Source organism: Neopelma chrysocephalum, unplaced genomic scaffold (assembly GCF_003984885.1).
Source record: "Neopelma chrysocephalum unplaced genomic scaffold, ASM398488v2 Primary Assembly neopelma1_102, whole genome shotgun sequence".
Classification (NCBI taxonomy): Eukaryota; Metazoa; Chordata; class Aves; order Passeriformes; family Pipridae; genus Neopelma; species Neopelma chrysocephalum.
In genome coordinates this window covers 4,345,828-4,365,472 of record NW_020897765.1, presented here as the reverse complement: position 1 = coordinate 4,365,472, position 19,645 = coordinate 4,345,828, and the positions used below count along the sequence as shown (strand labels likewise).

The window sequence follows — 19,645 nt, the reverse complement described above, 5'->3', positions numbered from 1 at the left end:
AAAAATTTGGTTTTTAACTGGAAAAAATATTCACTGACTACAGATAATTGTAAGATCTCAGAAACTGAAGCTTGCATCCCCAGAAGAAATAAGGAATTGATTTTTTTATAAACATCATAGTCTGTTCAGCGTTCAAAAGACTGCATTTTGCTGATAACACAGCCTTAATAACTTAAACATATTTATTTTGACCGAGACAGCACTTTTTTGCATTCTGCAGGGAGGCTGCCTGACTTAAATAGATAATGGCTCCTCTGTCCAATCGATCGTCTCAGGGCATTCAAGAGAAGTCAGTATGGATGAAATCAGATTCAGAATCCATAATGAAGCTGTCACAGTCTGAGGAAGAAGCCTGCTTGTCCACTGGAAGCTCAGTGTCTTCAGAAAAATCTTACTGCTTGGCTGCTTGTGAGGCCCAGTGACAGCTGCATTTGTCAGAAGTCTGTTCAAAATGTGAATTTTAAAAAGTGTTTGTGGTATATTCCCTAAGTAAGAGCCACAGCATGAGATCTAGCTGGAACACATGCTCTTAATCATCTAAACCAGCCTAGGGAAGCTATGTGACAGAGTAAACAGCAGGAGTTTCTAACATGCATCTAATAAGCCTCATGGACCAGCCTCTCACTTCATCCCTGGTGCTCCGTGGGGCCATCTGCACACCACGGACAAGGGAACCAAACCCAGCTCTGACATAAACCCTGCTGATTTCTGTAGCATTACCTCAGAAATTAGCTTGGTCTGAGCTGAACGTTTGGAATTGAGCTGTTGGGAAGGAATTAAGGATGGGGAAGAAATATTGATGGAAATCTGAGGTTTGTGGGTCTCGTTTACATTGTTAACTGTTCAGCAACATCTTTCTGCACAGTTTCAAAATAAAAAGCAGTCAGAGGCATGCTCTTTGCAGTTAGGAGTGTATTTTCTTTTCTCCTTTAGGCCAGTTCAATTAATCAGATGCTTTCACAAGGGATGGAACAAAAACAAATTCAAGTGTTTCCATGACAAAAAACAATAAAATATTATATTTGGCTCTAAAGAGGAAAACCAATAGTTACCACATGAAAAAAAAAAGAGGGAAAAGAGAATGGATGGAAAGAATGAATTCAAGGGTGTGGTTCACAAAGAGTCATAGGATGTCTGAGCTGAAAAAAAACAAAAATAAAAATAAAAACAGCTAGTCTGACCAGAGTACCTGATCCAGAGATAAAGTGGTATTGGATGGCATAACAGTACTGCAGGACACTGACATAAAGCCCATGGTTTTAATCTGTTCTTATCATTTGCTTCTGCCCCGTTAGCTCCATTTATTGTTAACAGTCAGCATTCCAGAGTTATGAGCAACAGAAAGCTGGTTTTATGTGGTTGGTCACCCTCATGACACAGATTTTCTGGGAATAACACTGATCCCTGTTCAGATATAACTTCCAGCAAAGAGAGAGTGTGGCTTTGACAAAGAATCAAGAACTTTGGTAATATTTAATGTTTCTTTAAATGAGAAGACCAAAGCATCTAATAAAGACTCGGAAGTGCAATAGATTGAGTGTTCCTTCCTTTTCAGCTCAGAGCTACATCTTGGTGAGGCAGATATATTTATAACAATCTGGTCTGTACTAAGGAGAAGGTGTCATAATTTAACAAAGCAGACATGGTAAGTTTCCTCTATATGTGTTTTTTCAACAGAAGCCATTACAAAAATTATTTTAACTCTTTCATTGTGTCCAAAATAATGGCTCCTATTTCCATGAAACATTTCTAGGAAACATCTTTATGAACAACTTAAAATTTGCTTCCGGATGTTTATAAAAGGAAGGGAATTTGATGAGGAAGAAAAAAAGACAGGGTGCAACAGTGTCATAAAAGAAACAGGGGGAAAGATTAAAGGAGAATGTGTCAAACACTTGAGCCATGGGGATAACTTGAGGTTTTCACATAAAAAAAATTATTCATCAGTCTTGGTGAAACATACAGCAGTCCTGGGATACTGACATGGAAAGGACAGCTTGTTTAAGAGGCATTGTCAAAGGAAAGAGAAGGGAGATGCTGCATTTTACAAAAACAAGTATGCTTCAGACAAATGCGCAAGAGAGAAATGTTCAAGAAATTATGGTATAAAAATGAAGTTAGCAGCAAAGTGGCTGCAACGGGAATGATCTCTTAGAATTTTTGTACAATTCTCTGACAGCTCAAAGGGATGAGGGTGTTTCTAACCAAAAGCTAAATGCATCCTTAAGAGCAAGTTTTGTGATTACTGGGAAATATTTATTACAAGATGGTTTATTTCAGGTAGTAGAGAGAGTTAGTAGGACATGGAGGGACAGCAGACTGCAGAGCTACTTTTGTACTGATTTTGACTTTCTATTACAACTGGAAAGTTGTTTGACTTGAAAGAAAGCAGGAAGCAGTAGAACTCACTACTCAGAGATAAGGAAAAAGTGAAATTGGAACAATGAGAAAAATCAGACTTGCAAACCCAAAGAACTGGTAGACAGGATATTCTTGGGAAGATAATGTGAGACTGAAAGACATTTGGAACCTTAGTGATCACTGAAACACACTGTATCAAAAGCACACCAGGAACCTCTTTTTTTCTAACACTCTGCAAATATGTGTGTGTGGTTTTCAGCTTGGACCTATGTAGATGGAAAGAAGATGACAAGATGATAAAGCAGCTTTTGAAAATGGTTAACCATGTTCTTTTTTCCCCCCCTAAATCTGAGTCATCATTTGTTCTGTGCAGACTGCTGTGAATGTGTAATTTCATAATAAAAGCAAGAAAATATGCATGTGGAAAGGTACATAAAGCTCCACCAAGTGCCTTCAGTTTGGCAGGGCAAGCTCTACACTGCCAGGCAGGACTTTTGATCCTGCACTAAGGAATGTACCAATTTTCCCCAGTAAGTTGATTTATGGTAGGTTATCTGTCAGCAGATCAGAGCCAGGTGTTGGGAACTGGATGAACCAAGGTAAGGAGACAAGTAACTCAGAGGCATGCCAATTCTGAGGGCAAGAAGGCAGAGGAGTTCAAACAGCGAGGTGGGTGTCTGTGCAGAGGAATGAGTAAGGTTGGAAAGAAGCAAAGCATAGCAACTAGGCTTCAAATGGTAAAGAAAAAAAACCCATGACCTAAGGTGAATACCTTGCTCGGGGATACATAGCAGAAAACTGCAGAATCCTCTTAATCAGCTTCTTTAAGCAGTTTGTGTCCAGCAACGCACTCAGTTAGTTTTAGGCCAGCCCTCCCTCCCCAGTCGAAGAGTTGTCAAACAAATGGTTGCCAGCCATCTGTACTCCTACTGGATCATGATAGCTCCTAGATTACAATCTGCAGATGTGGGCATTGTTCTGGGACTATTCAAGAAGTGGTCATCCACAGCAGACTTAGATTGCTGTTTAATGGATTCCTCTGGTCAACAGAGACACAACTGAAGCCTACAGGCAGATTAACTTCAATCTAATAATTTTGGGAACAAACAACAATGAAGATGCAATACAACAGACTTCATCAATACCCAAACCAGAAAATACAGGTCACCTACTCACTGTCCCTGGTGCCAGCAATGTGACATACAGTCATACTTGCCAATGCTATCGATGGAGAATTCATGGAACAACTTCCTCACACCCACATCCTACAGAAATCCCAAAGTCAATAGGATACTCAAAGCACAGTATCGATTTGGTAAGACTTCCACTGCATTGCTAAGCTAGAGAAGCCTGTTTTAGAGCCAGAAAGCTGGAGTTACATGACACATCTCTTCTACTCATAGAAATGTTTAGCTAGCTAGCTAGCTATCTGGAAGCTGTATGTTCAGGACCTGCCTTAGGATGTGGGTTAAGTTTTCCATGAACAATGCTGATTAGTGTGCACTAAATAACATAGGCTGGAGAAATCAAAGCTACTAATGTGGGAATGGGCAGCAGTGAGTAGGTGCAGCTGCTGGACAGAAAGCTATCGAACTCTATGCTGGTGACACATCACATCATCCAGGAAAAGAGCAGAAGAAAGACTCCAGCAGAATGGTACACAATCTCTTAATCAATCTTTTGGGTTCATTATAAAAATATTAAAATGTCACTCATGAATTAACATCGACGAAACTCCCAACAACTCTACTTGCATTAGTGATCTCTAATGTCTCTAGTGAGAACAATCTAGAAAATCTGTAATTCTAAAGAGTTTCTTCCTGAAATTACTTCCTATCCCTTGTTCCTGCACTGAAAGTCTATTCAACTCCATTAGTTGAGATTGGTCACCTAGCTGCTTCCCAACATGAGCAAAAAGATGTCATACATAACAGGGTCATCCAGTCTTATGGGGCCCTTACAGTTCAGTACAACCTTGGAGAGGTACCTTTTCTCCTTGTTCCACCACCCTATCATGACTAGGACACTGCCTCTTCTTTTACTCTTTTTTTCTGAGTACAAAGATTCTTCATAGTTTTCATCACTCAAGGTTATAAATATTACCATTTCCTTGGAAGGTCCTACACAAAGTCTCACCTTAGTTATTCACACAGCAATCCATTATCTTCCTTTACATCAGGAAATTGTCTCCATGGCTCAGCACCCTACAATTAATTCTTTGTAAAAGACGGACTTTTTAAGACTGTTTCAAAACAGTTTTGTCTCTTGTTAGGAAGAGTACAGTGCCTATTGATTATTGATTATGATATACAGACACCAAAGACATAAAAGCAAGAAACAATAAGGGCATTGTGGCTTCTGTGACAATACTTGTGAAACTTAACTAACCACAGTAGAAACGGGAAGTCACAGTAGAATTGTTTGTTCTGTTCCTTCAGTTCTTGGGATTATCTGTTCCAGACAGAAATCCATGTAACTTGTGTATTTTAGAGGAGTAAATATAGTGCTCTTACCTCCAAAACATCATAGCTGCAGTTTGGGTGATATTCAATGTCGAATTCCTGAATGGTGAGTTGAATGCTGCTGCCAGGCGCTGTGTGGATGTACCAGATGCATTCCCTGTTGCTTGGGTATCTGCTGGGGTAGCCAGGGCTGTGAAATGAACCAGAAGGGCCAGAGAGTTCTCCTCCACAGCCTGACAACACAGCAAAGCATCCTGTCAGTGAGGGGCTCTGGAATAAGGACAGGCAGTAGCACCCATTCCATAGACAAATGTGTATTCTAGGGTGGAGGGTCTGATCTATCACAGGGAACCCAGGAAAAGAATGGCAGGCTAGCCCTGTTTGTGCTGCCTGGGCAGTAAGTACTTTGCCTCCTGTTCGGGTATGTTTTGTACCATACCTCAGCATCTGCTTTGACAGCTGAACAAATTGAGACACAGAGCACAAGAAGTGACATTTTTTGTATTGGCCTTGAACTTTATCAGTTCTAGAAAGCTGAATCAGATCCATCCTCAGCTCTTACTTAGTTCAATTAATACACAAGTTATCATGGGGAAGGCTTCCTATTGCTGTAAAAATGCATTACCCACTGCTTTAGAAATCATAAAATTAAAGACAATACAATTTCCCTCAGCCTACTGAGCATGATTACAAGCTGCCAAGTCACAGTGGATAAACTGGCTTTCTGACACTTGGTGGGTGTAATGTTCCTTTTTTTTTTAGTTCAACTGGAACTGTGCAATTGTAAGACAAGCCATGTTTGAAGAACTACATATTTTTATTTTCAGATAAGAAATTACTGTCCTAACATCACTCCCCAGCCCCTTGGGTGACTAAGTTCTGGCATATCATGAGCTAGATTGAAAAAAAAAAGCAGCAAAACAACGGATCAAATGCAGGCCCTGATTTGACAGCACAAAGCAGCTGAACATCTGAGACTACAGTTTCACCATTGCTTTATGGAGATGTTGTAAGTGCAGCACCAGCCTCCTGAAGATGCTACCCCTGACTCAGTCCCCAAGTGCAGGCATCAGCAGGGTGGGAAAGCACAGCAGCCCTCCCATTGTCAGGGAAGACTTAGATCAGCTACATTCATGGCAAAGCTTCACCTGTAGAGAAGCCAAGAGGGTGGCTGTGTATCTGTCACATGCAGAAACTAAGGGAATTATGTGTTTGATCTGGTTTTACAAGTGTGTTGCTCTGCCTTGCAGCAGCATTTTTTTCTTCTCTAAATTACAAGCCCACAGTGTTTCATTTAGGCACTATCTTTTGCTCACACAGATTTTATAGGGTCACTCGAGCTTTGCAAGTAATGCCCACACTCCATCAATCTCTCTAGCTTCATCTCCAGAGGGAAGGTTCCATCACACGCGAAAAAGCCCCAAAATACTTAATAAAGCCATCTAACAAACCATGAGTTCTATATGTCCGGAGGCAAATACTGCAGTATGTCAGAAATGATAAATAGCATTTGTATCAGAACCATTATTTATAGGACATATTTTATAACATAAAACAAATAAATTACCCCTTTGACCTGCTCAACTAATCCATATATATATGCAAAACTCATCTAATCTCTACTAAGCCTAAGCATAATTTGCAACTTGAACAAGGTATCTTTGGTCATTGCTCTGCCTAACGCTTTTTTTTTACTTCAGGAAGCTATAGATCAAGATCTTTAGTTAAATGCAAATACTTTCCTTAACACCTTCTGTGGCTGTGAAGTCCCAGAAGCATTTGCCATCATCTCTATCATGGAGTCTTTCAGGTCCTCACTAAAAACCTGGGTTTGGTTTTGTCACAGTTGGCTATAGGACTACAAAATAAAAATCTATGAGGGGAAAGAGCAGCAGGTCTGAAAGGGATCAAAGTAATAAGAAGCTATTTTAAGCTAAAAAAGAGATGTCCAAATACAGATGTGAGGAAGACTCCAGCCATGTCAGCAAAGTAACACTGATCTCTGTCAGTCCATCACTGAGCAGTCACTGGAAAACCACCTTTTAAACAGAAGAGCTCTCACAGTTGAACAATAGTTAGCTACAACCCAGGAAAATCTTTACATAGCTGAACTGGACCTCACTGGTGAATTGGCACAGGCTTAGTTCTCCTTTTCCCCACCTCACTGCAGCCTGATGTGGTTTGCCCTGCAGCCACAAAGTTAAATTGCCAAGCTACTGGGTGTCTCAATCTAGGAGTTAAAGAAGATTTAAAGTGTATTTCAAACCAATCCTGCCTTCAGTCCCTATGGAGAGACACAGAACAAGGTAGTGCACTTTCTTCCCTGAGGCCTGCCAGCACTGAAAAATGTTAAGTCCCTGAAACTTTGATATCCATGAACATTTCATCAGAGAGATGGAAAGGAAGAAAGTTCAGTGTAACCCACCATCCCTTTTTCCCCCACTGCCATTAGAAGATGGACTAATTTTCCTCAAAAGAAACTAGGTCCTTGAGGTTTTATAACAGGAGAAAGAAGGGTGTTGGCAGCAGAGGAGCTTTACAGTGGAACTTCCAGGTGAGTTACTTGCTTTCTTTCCCCTCACCAGCCAGATTTACACAGCTACTTAGCACAGATTTCAGGAGGAAAAAGCTGCTTTGCCAGCTTGGAAAACAGAATGATTTTTCAACAAACAGACTTGATGTCTCTGCTTCTGAGGGGGTGGGAACAGGGAGGCAGGGGAGTTTCAGCAGGCGAGAACAAAGCCAATAGCTGTTTATCTCAGCTTGAAGAAAGCTGGGAACATTTTAAAACTAAACAGGCAGTTATGACTCAGCTTCTCCTACTAACAGTTTCCTGATAGCCACAAAAGACATGTTTTTTATTTAAACCCAAAATGGCTCTGATGAGTGGAAAGCTTGTGTGCTGTGCTTTGAGACACAGACCTTTCTTCCTTGTGAATTGTAGGTAGCATTCAGATTACTCACACGCCCTCTCCAGAGAGGTTTATATTTTCTCTGAGCTCAATCAATATTCTCTAGATGAGGTATGTGAAGCACATGAGTAAGAAGGTCAAACTGTTTTTAAAGTCCCACTTCTTTTCTTCCAACTACAAATGTTCCCAGAAAATGCTTTTTGTTAAAATGAAGTGATTCTTCTTAAGTGCTCCAATAAAATGATGGTAAAGTTTAGGTCTCTGTGATTCATTTCTTATAATGAATGTGTGGAACTCATGTTGCCAATCATTTATTAATTGTTTGCAAACAGATCAGAATTGCTTGAGTTTATGCCTAAGTATTCACTGACAAATAGCTGAAAAAAGAACTCACTGATCTTTGCAAATATGTGAACTTCACATCTGAATTGTTTTGACTAAAGTGCATATGCCAGTAGAAACCTCCACATCAGAGCAGAAGCACAATCTCTGAGCCTCTGGCCAGCTGGCAGAAAGTCTATATATTACATTTCCTCATATGGATGAGGTAAGAATCAGTTCTGTTGTGCTTTTCTGAAAATACAGATGTTAGTGGACTTAACAAAATATTTACAGAAATACTTAGGAGATTAAAAAAAGTGTTCCTACCTTTCAACTCACTAGCTACATTACAACACTAAAATAAGAAAACAAAAATAATGATAGAATAACTTTCTGAAATGCTTAAAAAACTTTGATTCATTACATGAATATAAACCTTCTCCCAACTCTCCCAATGTTTATATTTGTTTGCAGACATCAAATAAGATTTTGCTTCTATTCAAATAAATGGAACTTGGGCTGTTTATGGCAGTAAAGTAAAAAAATGTGATCTTTAGGGGTACATAAAAATGCAGAAGCAGAACCCATAAATAGCTGTATGACTTCAGCTCTCACTGAAATAATAGTGAAAAATCCTAAACCATTCTCTTCCTAATGAAACACTCTCAGCCCAGAAATACATGGTCTTGCTGTATGTGGACAGATATGCAGACAGCTGCATTGTGGAAAAGTTTCTTGCAGCTGAACTGCATACAGCATATGCCCAATTTGTGCCGACCTCCATGCAGTAATTTTGAAAATTTCAGCCCTGCAGTTAAACTGAGAAAAAAAAGAAAGGAGAGATACTCTTTTAGTAGTGTAAAGGTCCTGGAATTCCCTTAAAACAACTTAAAACAACTACCTACTTTGGTGTTAGTTGCTAGGAAATCAGACAACAAATAGAAAGCTTAGGAAACATATATTTGGTGGTTTTGCTTTCTCTGACTAAAATCTACGTATTCATTGAAAATTGTGCAAGGGATGATTTATAGATCTTTCCATATTACTGCCTGTCTGGTTAGCAGATGCTCTTCATTAACCAAAGAAGAAACCCTATTCTCATAAATAATTATAGCAGAACAGAAATTTAGTAATCTGTGGAAATCTCTTTTATTTGCAAGGTTTTCAGATTTTTTCACGGGTATGTTTTAGCCACATGCTAGAAAAATCCTGTCCATAAAGGTTAAAGTGAACTGGCACTATTCCTGTAAAATCAGAGTCAGGGAAATGAAAGGATTCAGAGTTTTCCAGTTGTGGTGCTCATGGTGAAACATTTCAGTAAACATAAACTGACTCTAACTGCAAGGAACACGTAGTATAAACATTTGCCTGTACTAAACTAATACTTACTAACATGAAGTATAATTTGGATTTGATTCTGAAAAATTTTGCTCTGTTGAGTAGGTTTAGTTATAGAATACTATTCAATGGATAAAGTGGAATCATTTTTGTGATGAGGATTTATGCAAGAGAGTAAAAATTTACGTGAGATACTGCTTTGGTTTTTTCTGCTTTCTGATTAGTTGATCACTTCTGTAGCTTTGATTATCATTTTATCAGTCTCCTGAATTCTGGTATTTTTTCAGTATGTTCCAATCTGAAATCAGTAAGATGGATAATAAATAAAGATAGACTGCTGGGAGCCAGAGACATAAATGCAAATTTAGGCATTTAAACAGGAGCTGAATCCTCTAAGATACAGAATGGCCACAGTTGCCATATCAGCTGCCAGTCGTCAGTGTTTAAAAAAAAAAAAAAGCCATATTCCAGCTCTCAGACATTGATTGAACAGTTCAGAAACAAGTATTTTAAGAAAATTCTGGCCCCTATTGTTATGTATTAGTTTGGGAGGTGAAAGAAGAAACAGAAAGAAGAAACAGAAGAAGAAAGAGAAGAAGAAGAAACAAAAGAAACAGAAGTTTGTTGTTGAAGAAACAGAAATTAATTCATCCTTAGCTCTCATAGAGAACATGACTGTGTTTTTAATAGTCAGACTGCAACATAAAAAGCCAGTTCTGAACATGGTAGCACCCACAACTCAAAACAACTGCTCAGGACTTCAAAAGATCACACTCTGTGCATCCTTAGATTAACGTGACAGAAAGATATTGAAAAGGAATAGTCATTTTTGAAAACTGAACAAATGTCAATTTGTCAAAGGCAACGTAAGAAATCAACAACAGAGCTATGATTCAGGCTCAGAAAATCTGGGCCTCAGCTCCCTTGTTGATCTGCAGTTTGATATTCTTTTCAGCAATCCTAATGGATGCCTGACAACTGTTGGCGGTGAATGGCTTCAGTATCTTAATCTAACCTCTGTTTCTGTTGTGCCTCTCTGAAGAACTAACAAGCTATTTAACATTTTATCTGACACATATACTGAATATGTGAGACAAAAAGAATAGTGGGTGCAAATTTTGACTATGCAGAGAAGAGACAATTAAATTTATAAGCTCTACTGACAGCCAAGCAGCCAAGTGAGTGATCTTCCAATGAAATAGAGATGTATATATAAATCAGTCAGCTCCCACATGCACATTGCTTAATAAGGTAGGTGACGGCTCGAGGAAATATGTGTCTTCTCAGATAGTGACAGTTGTCACTGGTGTAATTTTGCACTAAGAGACCTTTGCCCTCTTAGCCTCCTGAGTTTTTTATTTTTTTTTAAGGAAAGCAATGCAATTGGCATTCCATCTTTGCAACATCCAGACTGTTACCAAGAGTTTGTTCTTTCTCAAAGGGCCAATATATGCCCCCAAACATATTTGTCTATATTAAGCTTTCTAAAATAGAGCAGAAGTGGAATAAGCACCTTGCAGATTCAAGCTTTCCTCTAGTGAATAATCCTCTTGAGGCCTTGGCTTACTGATTTAGCCAAATCAACTCTAAATCCACCCTCATTAATAAAAGCCCCTTAGATGAAAAGTGTTATTTCAGAACCACAACCATTTTTAAATTGAATTATTTGCACTAGAACTTTCCATTCAAGTTAAAATTATATAGGGTATCTTTAAGCATAAATAACAGCATTGTCCTAAGATCAGTTAATAATTCCGTCTTTGCGAAAGCCTAAAGAGTGGGTTTCCTTCAGTACAGCAGCTGGAAAGATCAGATGGAAATATTTTAAATCAAACCAGTTGAAATTTGTGTCATGTGTGGCAGGAGGGGCTATTCAAGTCAGTCATCAATGAGGTAAGCTTTTGGCTTTTTTTGATCACCTTATAACTGTGAAAAAGGTTCTGGGAAGAGTGTCTGAAGCAAACTGTATCAGGCACATGGTGTCAAATGTAAGTGCTGCTCTCTTTACCATCAAAGCATGTGAATGTCCTTGATATGTATCTCATGGATGTTTCACAGCTGCCAGTTAAGGGGCACAGGGACAGTCTGAGAAACAGTTCATAGCAGCTTGAACTCTAGAGCACACATTTGTCACTTGAGCAGAAATAAAAGCTTTTCTCTCAGCAATACATGTAGCCTTGTTATTTTCTTGTCAGGTGAGATGTTACCAGACCAGGGTGTAGATTCTCTGAGGGATTTGCCCTCAGGGAAGAAGGGACCTGAATGCTCCTCTCTGAAATATCCAACCAAAGGCTGCAACTCCTGATAAGTTTCCCCTGTACCAGGAGACTTTTTCTAGTGATTTTTTTTTTGTGCACTTGAAAGCTTTTCAGAAGGGAGAGGCAAATATAGCACCCTGACCACAGGGACATATCTAATTTTATCTGGTCTAGGGCAACAGACAACATAGTCCCCAAGAGTAAGAGGAATAGCCATATTTGTGCATCACACCAATTGAGAAAAAAAAAGGAAGTGCTTGCAATGAACAAAAATCTGACAACTGTGGTTAGCTCTGGAGGAACTTGCACTCATACTGCAAGCTGACAGAAGTCACAGCCGTGATGTTCAGAGCCAGCAATGACATTCCCTAAGAGCCAGCCCTATCTGACCCTACAGATCCTGGCCTGCTCCTTAGACACAGTCCCACATTAGCAGTCTTTGCCCTGTGCAGCATTAGGCTGCAGTGTAGTGTCCAGGAACTAGCAGAAGGGCAGCGCTGTCTGATGGGGAGGTGAACGTGTCAGTGAAGAAAAGGAGTGCAAAGGGGTGGGAAAGGAGGGAAAGCACAAGAGCGTTTACCATGCAGGCAGATTCTGGAAAGCTTTGAGAGCTTTAGAAAAGCAAGTTAACCCAGCACCATGGCTACTGTATGGAGCTGATGTCATCTGGCTGTGCCTAAAAGCCTCCACTTTGTCTTCTTTTGTGCAGTCCCAGAATGACATCACCCCAAAGCACAAGAACATAGCTTTGTGCTGCAGCCCTTCCCCTGCTGGCTCCTGCTACACATCCCACTCCTCCTGCATGCGTCCCTCCTTTACCCAGAAATGCTCCTTCATTCACCCCCACTGAATGCAAGGCACCACTATCTGGCCAACGAGAGCCCTTTGGGAGCCCACAAGCGCCAGCAGTCTGTGGTAGGCGCAAGGAGCTCCTATTCAAACAGCTTATAGAATGCCACACACCTCAGCAACCCACAGTGGGCCTCTGCAGCCCACTTCAGCTGCTTCACAATGCTGTCAAACCTGAATGCTGTGAATTGATCAGACAGACAGGGCAACTGGGGCAATTTAATTATTTTCAAGGTTGGATCTCCTTAGATGGGATGTACAATGGCACATGATTTAATCTTGTTACAGTCCACTATTGTTGTTAAATAAGCAGAGTGAAAAAAATTGCATTTGTAGCATCACTGATGAAGAAATTGCAAGCACAGTTTGCAGTTGTACAGTTATACAGATTTGTTTTTAACTGGCATCGTTTTTTGCCTATTTAATAAGGCCTGTGACAATCTTCATGACACCCAAAGCACATCCTGGCCAATGTTATTTCATGCAGACAAGTGGGGTAGGGGGCAGCTGGAAGTGGACATTACCCAAGAAAACAAGTACTGCTAAATAAAATTAGACAGAAGCCTGCAAAAAACACACTAGTCTATAGAAATGGGGAAAACTGAGGGGTGAATGATCCCATTAGAAAGCCCAAGTCACTCACGGTTACCCTGTAACAGCATCTATCTTCTGTTCAGTGCAGACATTCTAGACATGCTGCTCATCTCTGTTCCTACTCTTGGAAATGAAAGCATATTTCACTAGCAGCTCTCAGTGTCTGAGCAGACAAACTTCGAAGGTGTACATGTGCAGAAACATTGACTGGGAAAATATTTAAAGAATTATGAGGAAATCCAATGTTTTTAGAACTGTAATGGGTTATTTCTACTGAGATGGCATACAGTGGCATAAGCTGAGACTCCATCAAACATACAGGGAAGGAAACTTACCCTCCCAGAGGAAACGCGGCTAACTTACCATTAACACGCCATAGCATCTGGAAGCCACTTCTGGCATTCAGTCCATCAGAATAAAACTCCACATGAAGGCTGGTCCCTGTAGTGCTCCCTGCCAGTGGAAGAGATTGTCCACAGAAAGTTCCTATCAGGTTGGATTGTACATCAGGCCCATCATAGAGCTGAAATGACACAAAAAAATACGCCAGTGAGTAAAAAGCAGCTCCCCAATTCTTAATGTTTTGTACAGGATTTAAAGGAAAAAGTAGTGACACTTCTCACACTGGCCACCCTTGCACAGCAATATGAGCCTGGGGAGTGTGGAAAGATTTGAATTAAATAATAAGCAAATATAACTCCAATATGTCTTTAAACCTGGCCGCACGCTGTGTACAGTAGGAAGGTTTTGCTGTTTCTATTATGGTGTGTATTGGGGGTTGCTGGGGAAGAAGATAAAGGGCAAGTGGCAATGAACTGAAATAGAAAGAAAAAGAGGATGTCACGGGTCTGATTTGCCCATGCATCTAACTTGCTCAGTGCCTCCAAACCCCTTGGTGACAACTCTGTTTACAACTTCATCTCTCTAAGACTGTGCCCAAGTGATATCAGGACTGACTGGTCTTCTGATGGAGAAAACCAAGCAGTCAGCATCACGAGGGCCTCCCAGAGTAGTGAGGACAAACTGAAAACCAAAAGTAAAGTAAATCTTTAAAAGCACAGGGAAACTTCATATGTGTTTATTTATGGTTTCATAATCTTGTGCTAGTGTCCTGCTTTGGAGGAAAACTGGACTGAGCCATGCTTCTGAAATTTGATCTCCTTGTCATATTTTGATAATCAGTGTGTTGGCAAATGTAGCCAGCCTGAAAATCTTTCAGTTCCCCAAATACAGATGAGAAATCCTCCATCCCACTCTTAAAATATCACCACTCTTACAAAAAAACACCCCAAACAAGCAAACAAACAAAACAACAAAATGCTAGTGAAATATTCCTGTAGTTAAATATTGACATCTGAAGTTAGTCATATACTCACATTTAATACATGTTTTGATGGGGTGATAGTAGGTGCTTAGAGCTTTTAAGCCTCTTTACATTTGTTATCTCCAAACAGATTTAAATTGTCTTTCAAATTCTAGTTGTGTAACTTTTTTCAAATCCAGTAAATCACACTGAGTGTGCATCCATGTTCCTCACCAAATACCACAATGCCTCAGTGTCACTTTTCAGGCATGAAGACTGTAAATTTTTGAAAAGCTGGTAAAAATGAGACATTTTAGCTAAATTGCCTTTGATTTACCATATCAGATTGCTGGTTGTTGTTAAGTTAGGAGTTGCTTTATTATTTCTACCTTGGTTACTATGATTTTTAAAGGTTAGAAAAACATCAACCCTTGTGCTTTATTATCACTTTGCCACAGTTCATCCGATCTTCTGTCTCACAGTGCATATCTTCCTAACACAACCCAGCAAACTACTGGCACAGAAACCATGTCTGAACATTCTCACTGTGAATTTTTGGCATGCTTCCTTTCAGAATTTCAACAAAATCTTTTCTTTGTTCTGAAGCCATCACTGTAAAGTTCTTTCCATGCAAAGAATCAAATCTATGATCTCTAGAAAAACAGCCAGGGTTTATTTATCTTTACTCTCCATTCAAATCTCTTTTCCAAATATATTTGATTCCACTAAGAATTCTAGCACCCATAGTATGAAAGTATGATATCACAGCAAATACTGATTAACCATGCTAGCTACTAATTTTCACATACATTTTCTGGCAGACTCACACATGGGAATGAGTAATTAAACCCTCAGCTTTTCTGTTCAAGATGTTGGCCTTGCAGAATCTTCAGAAATCTTGTTGTTCATTTAAAACATACTTGGGGCCAAGAAATCTACTCAAATGCTTTCAAATCCTCAAGCACACAGTCTAATTGAAATGTCTTTTTTAACAAAAAAAAATAAATTGGAGGTAGTTCTGTCAGAAGTTAGGGGCCAATTGCAGGAATAATTCTATGGTAACATTCCATGGCCTATTTTATGACTGGTACCCATGAATATAATATAAGTGTATTGTAACTTGAGAACTATCAGTCTTTGTTATGATTTCTCTTAGTGAAATCAGAAAAGATTGTAGGTTTCTAATTGCAGACACATTGCTGGTAGCTCTTGCAAAGCCTTGATCAGATGTGTTTGATAATAAATATTAAATTTCATAAAGATTAGATGTTTATATGTTGAATATCCACTTCTATTCTTTCCAAACATAAAGTTTGAAGGACCACTTGATAAAAGGGTGAGCTGTCCCATGCCCAACATTACAGTTATGACCTTCTTCCAAGCCAGGCTGAAAGCTTTACACATTCTTTTAAGGCTTAAGTTCAACAAAATTAAATCAAGTCAGATCCAATTAGATTTTTTAATAGTACTACTTCCTTTGACAGCTTCGTGGTATATAGTACTCATATTTCTGTGGCCTCAAGCCGTGGAAATCTTACACCAGAAAAATATGAATGGTGAAAAATAAATAATTGTGGAGATCATGAATCCATGCTCTGAATAGAAGCAAAAACTACGTTAAGATACATATTCACAATCAGCCATTAGCTCTAGAGATTACAAATGAAAAACCATTCTAATGAACTTGGACTAAATCATACCCAGAAACTTCCAAATCCAGACCAAAAAACCAAGCTTCTTGAGTCTCCTGCAATTTGATTCATCAAGGGAGTATTATTTTTATCTAAGACAGCTAATCCTGCATTTCTATGTAATTTCCTCTGAAAACAGCCTGTCAGTTTTTTGAGACACAAAGAATGGTTACTATGGCAATCCCTTCATGCCGTGCTGCCCTGTGGGGTTGGGTTCAGAGCAGCATTTTGCAGGGAATTTGAGTGCCTGGGCAGCTGTAACTCATTGAGAGAGGCAGAACCACGACTGCTAGAATTACAGAGGGGTTTTTTTTGAGCTGTCAGTCATTTCTAAATGAAGGGAACAGCTGTGTGTTTTCTCAGGGCATTTTGAACTTCGCAAACTACCTTTTGCGCTCACACAAACACAGGCAAGTGAAACTGAAGCTGAACACAGCTCTCATGAGCTACAATTTCTCTCCTGATCTCTCAGATAGTGTTTCTTGGTAAGGTCCTGCTTTGTCAGCTGTGTTATCTTAAACTGCTGCAAATTGAGGCAAGATTCTTCTCCAGGATATATGAGGCAAGGTACTCCTTGGGATTGTGCAAGGCAATTGGATTTTGAGGCGCTCCTGTACCATACTGATCTAGGAACTGGTGATTTGCCTCCCTTCCAGCTCCCCATTGGGAAGAAAGTGCTTGCTCCCCTTCAGTGTATATATTTGTTTTGTAATATATTTATTTGTTTAGACCTCTTAGCCTCCACCAGAAAATCCAAGTTCTTCATAATAATTTTGGCAAACACACAAACAGTCAAAATATGCAAACAGCTGCAGCACATGTTCTTATCCTTGGCCTCCCTGCTTTAGCCAAAGAATTGCTGAGCAGCACCCAGAATGCTCCAGTTTATCAGCCTGCAACCCAGCACTGGGACCAGGTGGGGATGAAGTACGTTCAGATGAATTATTAGGCATGGGCTCAATATCTGTTAAGAGAAACTTCTTCTCAGGCTGCCTAGGAGCAAGCCTATAGGCTGACACAAAAGTAGGAAGGGGAGGTACCAGCTTCCTAGGGGAAGAATCAAACTGTGTGACTGCCCTGCAGCGAAGTGGCAGCTGAAAACCATCTGCTGTACATTAGAGTGGGGCTGGGAAAGCAGGACTAGCCAAGGCTGCAGGAAGGGTTCAGCTTGGGTAGCTCTCCCAGGGGAGACACCATGGTCACCAGTATGACATTTTGGCTTTCTGACTCTTCAGCCTGGAAATATGTTGCTGACACGAAGAATGATGCTCTGGAGGCCACAGCTGTTCACCCCTCTTTGGAGGAGCAAAGCAAAGCAGCATGACCTGTGTCACAGAAAAGCTCATTGACAGAACTGGAGAAAGGGCTCAAGAACTGAGCTGACTGGAAAATGGAGGCTCTCCGGCATGGAAGAAATAAAGATCTCAAACAAAGGAGAAAAATAAACTTTAAATGTGTTCTATTTGGGCATACTTGAAGCAAGGACATTTTTCTACCTGAGCACCTCGTCAAGCTTATTCCTTCTTGCAAAGTAAACCTTCCAGAAAGGCAGTGAGACTCCACCTGCTCAGTTTACCTGGCAGAAAACTGGAGGGGGTTTAGGGCAAAATGTCATTTTTCTGTTGGAAAACTTTATTTCTATGAAAAGGCATGGGGTTTTTTTTCATCAGGAAAACCATTACAAAGAAAAAAATCCATGGCTAATCTGCTCTGGAAAAAAACTGCTTCCATATAGTAGTTAGTCATAACATATAGTCTTGATCCAGAGATGATGGAGTCTTCGAAGTCAAACTTTCAGTTTCATATGAGGTGAAAATCCATCCTATAATACAGATGGTTCTCATTTTTTCGTATTGTAAATAATACTGTTATCAGATGTCAAGAATTCATTATAATTATGAAAAGTTATATCAATAATTGTCTCAGTTTGAGTCTTGAAACAAACTGTTTGCAGTTAGAAAGCCTTTTTACAGGGACCAGCAGCAACAGTCCTGGGCTGTATTTGCAGAACTCATGAAAGGAGGCTGTGCCTTGGATCAGACCAGCAGAGCTGCAAGTGTCCCACCCATGGCCAGAGCTTCTAGTACAGTCTCAAAGAGCTTTTCTGACACACACAAGTGTCCTGGTTAGAACGGCTGGGACCAATTAATCACTGGATGGGTGTAACCCAAAACTGTGTATTCTATAGCCTTCCATGCCATTTCCCAGAAACTGTTGTCAGTAGAGGCCTGCGAGGTGGGAAGATGTTCCTGTCCTCATACCCTTTTTTGGAATTCCCCGCTCTGATACCCTTTTATGGAATTCCCCTCTCTGAGGGAGGGACTGAGCATCCTGATACCCTTTTATGGAATTCCCCGCTCTGAGGGAGGGACTGAGCACTCCCGCCTGAACTGGAGAATATATAAACTGGGAGTTTTGGAACTTTTCCACCACTCATGGGATCCAGAGGAAGACTGCAGACCACCGCTCTCAACCAGACTGCAGCTCACCGCTCTCAATCAGACTGAGACCACCACCCTCAACTGGACTGCAATCACCACTTCTGACCAGACTGCAGCAGCTCTCCCACCAGCAGGTTTTTTTCCCCTCTCCCTTTACTTTGGACTCGGGGGGGGGCCAAGGAACACCACTTTTGTTCATGCCCCAGGGTGCTGGGTTATACATTTGGGTTTTGTGGGTTAAAACCACTTGTCTGTCTGTATAATTGTACTTATTGTATTATTTTAATAAATTGTTATTCTGACTTATAAATCTCTCTTTTGAGTTGAGTTCATTTCCCCTGCTGGTTAACTTTTAAACCAGCACAACAAGTATCTCTTTCCTCTTAGAAGTGGGAAACCTGATATAGGATTGTTTGGATCTAAATACCAGAGGCAGTGATTACAAGTTTCTGAGTAACTCTTCCTGAAAGGAAATGAAAGAAAAGGAAATTTTGGAAAGGAAGTTTTGATGGCATTACAACAAATATGTTACCAGAAAACAAAATGAAGCAAAAACTAGACAACATAATCATTATCCAAGTAACAGAATGCACTCCAAAGAGAGATCACCATTAATTGTTAAAACAAGAATAAAAAAATCAAAACCAATTAATTTCCAGGCAACACATTTCCTTTCCAGATGAGCTAGAGAGTGAATTTAAGAACCTGCTGGTCTGCCAGCCAGATGAAAAAAAACAACTAAAGCTCCAGAATGTGGCCCTCTGTGCTAACTGAGCACCACAGCAATATCATTTCATAGGAACAAAGGTAGCTTAAGACTTTGAGGGGCTTAGTGCATGGAGCCTTGATACTTCTGAACAAACAGGAAAACAAAATAAGGTTATGTTTGTGCTTGCATGACGAGAAGTATTTGCAATTGCCACTAGAAAAAAAGCCCTCCTTAAGAACACATTCTAATTAATATTTTAATATAATTGTTTAAATATGTTTATGCCCTAGATAACCTTTGATAAATATCCTTGCTCTGACCACTGAAGGCAACTTTCTTGTCTCTGTACAAAGATACACTCACTAACTAACCACTTTATTCTATAGTACAATGGAGTTTGACATAG

The 19,645-nt window shown here is 40.0% G+C and overlaps 1 protein-coding gene across 2 annotated transcripts in view; it reads right to left on the bottom strand.

The window, feature by feature from the left end:
• Positions 1 to 19,645, bottom strand: part of CUBN (cubilin) — a 146,249-nt gene that overhangs the window by 76,149 nt on the left and 50,455 nt on the right. For both annotated transcript variants that reach the window (XM_027695563.1, XM_027695562.1), the window contains exons 28-29: positions 13,459 to 13,618; positions 4,875 to 5,056 (exon numbers count right to left, since the gene is read on the bottom strand). In XM_027695563.1, coding sequence (XP_027551364.1) covers positions 4,875 to 5,056; positions 13,459 to 13,618 — 342 coding nt within the window. The remainder of the gene's footprint in view (positions 1 to 4,874; positions 5,057 to 13,458; positions 13,619 to 19,645) is intronic.